Source organism: Silurus meridionalis, chromosome 22 (genome assembly GCF_014805685.1).
Source record: "Silurus meridionalis isolate SWU-2019-XX chromosome 22, ASM1480568v1, whole genome shotgun sequence".
Taxonomy (NCBI): Eukaryota; Metazoa; Chordata; class Actinopteri; order Siluriformes; family Siluridae; genus Silurus; species Silurus meridionalis.
This window is the reverse complement of record NC_060905.1, coordinates 13,447,507-13,455,597: the sequence shown is the minus strand read 5'-3', so window position 1 is coordinate 13,455,597 and position 8,091 is coordinate 13,447,507. Positions and strand designations below refer to the sequence as shown.

At 36.3% G+C, this 8,091-nt stretch overlaps 1 protein-coding gene across 1 annotated transcript; it reads right to left on the bottom strand.

The window, feature by feature from the left end:
• Positions 1–3,737: 3,737 nt before the first annotated feature.
• ndufs5 (NADH:ubiquinone oxidoreductase subunit S5) lies at positions 3,738–7,075 on the bottom strand. Its single transcript, XM_046834306.1, has 3 exons — positions 6,974–7,075; positions 4,595–4,814; positions 3,738–3,980 (listed from the first exon to the last, which is right to left on the bottom strand). The coding sequence occupies exons 2-3, from the start codon at positions 4,808–4,810 to the stop codon at positions 3,876–3,878; spliced, it is 321 nt and encodes a 106-aa protein (XP_046690262.1). The 5' UTR covers positions 4,811–4,814; positions 6,974–7,075; the 3' UTR covers positions 3,738–3,875.
• Positions 7,076–8,091: the final 1,016 nt, after the last annotated feature.

Here is an 8,091-nt window from a genome sequence, read left to right as displayed (position 1 = left end):
TTTTCACTTTAAATATATGAGTATGCTCCATTTTGGCGTTCTGTTAGAGATGGCTTTGTAGATGAACAATATCTGGTATCACTCGTCTTTCCTCAGTTTCCATTGAACAACTTTTGGATCCTTTAAGCTATAAAAATCGCCCACTGGTTTGTCTTTTTATCCATTTATTACCCTGGCATAATTATAAATAAGCTTTATATGATTCATGCTATTAAAATAATTCATGCTATTAAACTAATTAATGCTATTAAAATAATTCATGCTGAGTCTATGCCTACATTTACCTCTAGCCTTAGCCTAAGTAACCAAATAGAAAACGGTCTGGGTCTTATTTTATTTTAAATAAAAGATGTATTAAAAAAAATAAAAATAAATACACTCAAATGTCCCCACAAAGTCAGATATCTTTCACCCCTGGACATATTTGGTCTTCTAAGATATAAAGACACTCCCACACCCAGACACAAATCTTACTGGCATTTGCAATAGTGCTGGATGTCATAAGGCATTTGTCTCTAATCAGGCCTGAAGATTTGCAACATCTTGACTAATCAATTTTTACTGTTTTGGTTGTTTCATTTTCATTTTCTGTTCTTTGGATTGGACACACCAATAACTTTTTCTACCTTGTTCCTTTCTTCACAATGAAAAAACATTTGCCATCAAATGAAGTGGAAATTTCTGTAAAACTTTGACATACATAAACCAATTCCATACTTGTGTAATGTGTCCCTATAGTGACTTTCATGTCCTCAGACTAAAAAACCTTTTGCTTTCGGCCAACAAGACTTTCATGATTGCTTACTGCCATCTAGTGGATCAAAATAATATTCCATAAAAACTGCAGCTTGTGCAAATTGTTCAGCTTTTTCATGAACCCAGTGGCGGGCCGTCAGGGCTAGCAAAGCACTGACCTACATTTACAACCTAAATTCTAATATTTGTTCCATAAAATTGTATTAATTTATTCCCAACACTTTATTCTCTTCATTTCATAGCGTTTCTCTTGACTGCACTGCTTCCAGTACGTGTATGTGGATGTTAGATTTTTTTGTCCAATCAGATTTCAGCTTCTATGTGCTGCCATGTCAGTCTAATCTGCCCAGGGCCTTCAAAGTCAGTACTGCTGGCCTTTTTACCTTAGAGAATATTATCAATGGGTCTGTTCCTTTAACCAATCAGATTTCAGATTCTCCTCACAGGGCAGGAGTGCCATAGCTGCCCAGAATAGCGTCAGCATTTTTCCGTCCTCTGATTGGTTGGTCAGAGGGAAACTGTTACAGCCAAGCTCCACTGACAAAACACGTGTAAATCTGCACACATTAATAAATCAGAGTTAGACTTTTTTATGCCTACAAAGGAAGAAAATTTGATTTGGTCTCGGAAATACTTAAAAATACATTTACAAGAAAAGCTAGACATCATGAGGAGAGGTTCACCACTTCCAGACCAGTAAATACGAGCGCTGCCACTGGATTACAGCCTTTGCTTTTCTTGCTTTAGTAAACTAGTATTCACCCTCCACATGTGAAATGCCTCTCTCTCTTTCACTCTCTCACTGTAATGCCACGCACCGTTATATTGTGTTTTTGTATAGTATTGATGGTTTCTATAATTGTGACGTGATAGTGGTGCTATTAAGAGGTGGATTAAGTCGGGGAAGTCCCCACTGCAGGCCCAGGTACCAAATGCACGGACTGCCACTGCATGAACCATTTATCTTCTTCTTCTTCTTTCGGCTGCTCCCATTAGGGGTCGCCACAGCGGATCATCTGTCTCCATACCCCCCTGTCCTCTGTATCTTCCTCTTTTAACCCAACTACCTGCATGTTTTCCCTCACCACATCCATAAACCTCCTCCTTGGTCTTCCTCTTTTCCTCCTTCCTGGTGGCTCCATCCTCAGCATTCTCCTACCGATATACCCCATGTCCCTCCTCTGAACATGTCCAAACCATCTCAATCTCGCCTCCCTCACCTTGTCTCCAAAACGTCCTACATGCGCTGTCCCTCTAATAAACTCATTTTTAAGCATGAACCATTTATATTGTGTTTTCTTTCCTGCAGCATGTGATCAACAGACAATTTGACTTTAAATCCCCCAGGAAAACCATAATCCCTGGGGTTTCCATGGTCGGAAAACTCAAACAGAACTAAATAAATGCACGGAAAACCTGGGACTGGTTGTCATTTTATGAGGTTAACATTGATGCTGCTGCTGGATAATTGTATGAGGGCAGTGAAGCTGTGGCTACAGTGAAAGGAGACGTGTTGAATTGTGTCCATTGGGTGTCTTGCTTTAGTAATGCATTCGTTCTCACTGTATGAGATTCCTGTCTGTGATGCAGCGCTCTGTAACACTGCGTTTCTCTATAATATTGATGGTGGTGTCGTATCGATGGATTCAGGTAGGAATGCACTGAAGGTGTGACATGCATGGCCCAACACTGCTAATGAAAGTGGGGATGCTGCTATCAATTATTTTGGTAATCGAGTATTGTAACTATTATTCCACCCATTAAGTTCAAGTTTATTTCTATAGCTCCTTTCATAATGGACATTCTCTCAAAGCAGTTTTACGGAATGTAAGAATTATAGAACATAAAATTGTGTGTTAATTAATCGAGTAATCGGATAAGAAGTACTTTTTCTTTATTGAAGAGCAATACTAAATAAGATAGAGAAATTAAGACAGGCCTTAAAATGAACAATTTTTCTTGTTAGAAATTTTTTTATTGTTGAAATTGCATACAAGAATATCTGTGAAAACTAAACCCATTTAATAAATATATATATTTAAAAAAAATCTATTCCAAATGACTTTAAAAACATTACCCTCACTGTACGGTTTTCTTTCAAGTTTTTAAGAAACAGAAAAATCAGTGAATCACCATATTCAAACACTCATAAAACATTTTTTTTGAGGTTTGCTCAATCTTTCAAATGATTCTTATTTACAGTGTCCCTATATATTATAGTCTTGAATTTCAAGGCAAAATCACTTTAAACCTCAGTGCATTTTCAATTATGTTCCACATTCACTCTACAGACAGAGACACTGTAAATAAGAATGATTTAGAAGAATGAGAAAACCTATTAAGGAAAATGTTTTATGAGTGTTTGAATGTGGAACATGATTGAAAAATCACTGAGATTTTAATCTTTTAATCACTTTACATCTATTTTGACGGCTCCCACCACCCTTACCGTAAGTGCACGATTAGACGCGCAACCCAAAGTGCCGGTGGCTTGACCGTGTATTTTCAAGATGCGGCCTAATCGCAGTGATTCTTGCACTTCAATGTGCCTGTAAACCGTTTTATTTTATTTTAGTTGCCATTGTTGCTTTTGTGCAGTAGATTCATAAGATTATTTGTTTTTAGTAATTAATTCTTAAATATTTTTAAGAATATTTTGCGGGAGTCCCGTAAATGATTTTCAAATATATACTCACATGAAAACATGTTTACGTTGCTGTTGATGTGAAGCTTTCTCTAAAAAGATTTGGTAGAGGCATAAATATGGTTTATTTTTCACTACAGGAAAGTGTTCAGGTCAGGCGATATTGTGCTTTACAGCATAAAGAATCCACTTTATGATGTAAGAAAGTTTCCACTGCTGATTCACTTTATTTGAACTGCGCAACAAAAAGATTTAGCTCTCTTTTATTTTGTTACATTTGCATTTGAAAGCATTTACCGGGACAATGATCCGGTCCAAAAACTCTCATAAACAGACATGAAATGATGAATAGTATTTATTATATTTCCAGTGGAACAGATAAACAATGGGGTTGTAATAATAATTATAATACACGAGTGAGTCAGTATGCCGAGTGTCTAACAGCGCATCAGGCAGGGAGCTGAGAGCTCAGGGTTCAGGGCCGAACTTCTTCGTTGCCAGTGTGATGTGCAGGAGGTGTGTAGGAGCCTTCTTTGATCAGCTTTTCCTTCTGCTTCCGGATCTCATGCAAGCGCTTGTTCTGGGTAAAGATGAAAGAATGTTCAATATTTAGGAACAAGGTGGAAAAAGTGCTGTTTAAAAGACAAAGTGGAAGAATCCATTTAAAGGAAATGGCAGGTTTTGTTTACTGAACTCTTCACTCAATTATTAAATCTTATGTAGCTCAGCATTGTGAAAGCTCCACTCGCTTCCCTGGAGAGAATAAAGAACAGTAGAGCTGTTGGCTTTTATGCCATTTTTAATAGAAAAATATATCTAACACATTCAAAACCTCAAAATATTTTTCCCCCAAGTTTCAGACACTGGAGCAGTACAGTAAAAAAAAATCAATGTGTAGGTTATGAGGACACAATGCACAACTGTGCAGACACCAGAAATGCAACCCAAATTGTTCTCTCTGAAAATGCAGAGTTAGATGTTTACTCATGAAGACAGTCTGGCTGAAGAACGTAACGTCTACAAAAAGAAGCCATGTGAATGTTTATTTAGTGCCTGAGCAAGTGCCCTTAGAAACCCAATCACAAATTTCTCAGTGCAAACGAAAGTGCTGAAATTGTTCTTCTTTGCTGTGCTACAAATGTACACATTTCCAGAAGCAAAAAAAAATACTACAAAATATTTGCTTAAATGTACCGTCTTTTGTCGGTGCATGCATTCATAGAAATCCTCGAATTCGAGTTTGCACTCTTTCTTAGCACGGGTCTGACCGATGCCATGGCCGCACTCGATCCACTCCTTCTCGAAGGCATGGCAGCGAGCGGCTCGCTTGTAGGGCTGCTCGCCACTTTGGGCCAAGATCCAGTGGTCCAAGTTAAATCCCAGGCGAGACTGAAGGTCGACGAACGGCATGGTTCTAGAAAAAAAAATATATATACAATTCAAATACATAAAGGCTGGAGTAAAAACAGACTATAAATGTGGTTTCATTTACTTGTCACATGTACATTACAGCACAGAGAAATTCTTCCCCAGCAGTGTTAGGAAGCTGGGGTCAGAGCAGATGGTCAGCCATGATACAGAAAACTATAAGCAGAGGGTTAAGGGAAAAAAGTGGCAGGTTGGCAATACTGGGTCTTGAACCCCCGACCTTCTGATCTGAAACCCAGCACCTTGACCACTGAACTACTACTTTCCAAAGAATTTTGGCATTAAATAAAAGTTCTTAGTCCTTGGAATTTACGTCTGCATCAGCATAGAGATTCCATTTGTAATAAATTAATTACACAATGCTGTGTAGGTATCTGAGCATGCTGCAGCAGCACGTTAGTGTTCAGTATTAGTGTACAGCCTTCTCAAACAAATCTTCTGCATTCATTTTACGTTGTCATGACAGCAACCACAAATCATCGGATAATACATTGATATTCCGACCTACCAAATTCAGTTACACAAATACTACTAGAGTCGCAACAACTAATCGATTATATCGATCATAATCGATAATGAAATTCGTGGTCAACAAATCGTTATCGATTAGTTGGACTGCTGGACTGCTCAAGTTACGGGATAGCGTGACGCAAGATAACAACGCTACTTGCGACAATAGTGGATAAATCCGGCAGCAGGAACAAGTGTGCGTCCCAAGCCATCCAAGGCATGGGAGCATTTTATATTAAATGCAACAAAGAAAACTGTACCTGGAACTTATGCAAAGCGGAGCTTGTGCAGCATGAAAGTACCACAGTGATGCACGAGCACGTGAAAAGAAAAACACACTGGTGTCACAGATGAAGGCGAAACATCAGCACGGTAAGTAAAAACTGTAGAATCTTTGTCGCATTCGATCTGTTCTGTCGTGACTCACGAGCATCAGGTCGCGCAATCAGCTCGCTCTTGACATAGTAATGGATTAAATTAAACCGATGCAAACAAACACTACATCTACATATAACAGCAGCAGTAAATAATTATTTTTTTTTTTTATCACTGTTGTGGTTTTCAGCTAACGCTTATGCATTTGTACACCAAAGCATATATTTTTCTTTTTTTTTTTAAATCAAGCCTGTTAGTTTGCTGCGTTTCTCTGTTCCGTTCTCTTTTTATAGCATTTGTCTTCTACAACAGTTAACTTCTGTTTTCAAACGTGATTTACTGCGACTTTACTACGTTCAAATGCTTGTTTTGAATGTTTGTATATTTAGTTTATGTATATCATTTAATTATTATACAAAACTTTATTTCATTGTATTTATATCTTCACAAATAAACATTTATTTTTTAAACAAATATTGTCCAAACAATGTTGTATTATATTTTATATAGATTTTTTGTAAGCATGCTTCAATTTGCATATTCAAATGCTGTTTTGTTTCGGGGTTTTTTTTTTTTACAGAAAGAAACAATGCAGCATGGGAGAATTTGTTCGAAGCAGAAAACCCCAATGCTCTCCTCAACAACCAGAAACTATAAGCTTCAAAATGTCTATATTAAAGATAGTTAAACTCAATATGTGGCTTTTGCATTTTTTAATATACTTAAAATGTATATATATTTATATGTATTTATATGTAATTTATATGTATTGTCTTTTTTATTATTATTATTATTATTTATATTTTCTAAGTGTACTTAAAAATGCAAAAGCCACATATTTAGTACACACACATCTATACTCTCAATTAGGGTTTTATATAGTTATAATATGCTAAACATAACATTTAAATGTTTAACCCCGAATAACCGATTAATCGAGGAAAATCGTCCGATTATTCTATTATCGAAGTAATCGTTAGTTGCAGCCCTGAATACTACATTCAGTAAATACACCTTTAAATGGTCTATCAGGTTTTAACACACTTCGCTATAGAGTCTGACCCTGTCAGCATAGCGCTAATTAGCCATATAGCAATGCTAGCATAAACACTGTTCAAGCTAGGCTTTCCCGTACAGTAAACATGTTTACACTGTAATATATCGCTCTGAAAGCTCTCCTGCGACATCGATAATAACTACATTTATAAAACAACATGGTATAATTTTTTTTTTTTTTTAAAGACAAAAGAGTCACCGTACACTTCGGGTTCACTTTAACCTTTTCCAGACCCTCTACTGTCGACTGACGGATTGCCGTAAATCAGTTCAGGAGATGCAGCGTTTGCGACATTGCTGTAAAACTCATTATTAGCGTGTTCATAAAAGCGCGGACGGAAGAGGGCGCTATGTCTCTTTTTATCTATCTATCTATCTATCTATCTATCTATCTATCTATCTATCTATCTATCTATCTATCTATCTATCTATCTATCTATCTATCTATCTATCTATCTATCTATCTATCTTTTTTCTTATACAATTTTGCAAGTTTTTCTTTTTCTTTCATTTTTACTTTTTGCATTAAATAAAAAAAAAGTTAAGAAATGAAACTTTTGCTTTGTGTATGAACCACATTTTCTCTAACAAGTTATTCATAGTTTATTTCTATTAATCTGTATGATATCTTTTTTTTTTCACCAGTTTTAATAATTTGTTTCAACCTCAGGCATCAACCTGAAAACATAATCATAAATATGAAAAGGTTGCAGATGCACCACACCGTTCAATAAAATGAGTCCTTTGCCATGTTTAGTAGAGAAAATAAATATAAAGTTTTATAAAAACTAAAAAAAAAACATTAATAGCTGATTTGTTAAATATGTGCTGTATGATGATGATGATGTGCAGATAAAACATGATACAGAGCCCCTAGAGTGACCTTACAGAGAAGATTACACTGTGCATTGTTTGATTGAATTTGCTTACTTTGCAAGGAAATATGATAAAGCGTCCTTTATGGTGACCTTCTAGTAGAAAAATATTGGACGGATTGGATTGGATGGACCTGCTAGATCACAGGTGCCCAAATAAATACAAATAAATGTGCTTTTTTATATATTTCACATTTATCCAGAGCAACTTACAATTGATTTCATTCATAAAAATGAGCAGATATTGGGGTAAGGGCCTTGCTCAGGGTCCCAGGAGTGGCTGAGATTTAAACTTATGACTTTCAGATGTCCAGTGTCTTAATCACTAAGCTACCACCTCACAGTATATAATGAGAGACATCCCAAATGTCTTATGTTTTTCTTTGGGATTGCCATATATATTTTGGGCATCTGTTCTAGATGTTCTATTTGCATGAACAGTTTGGG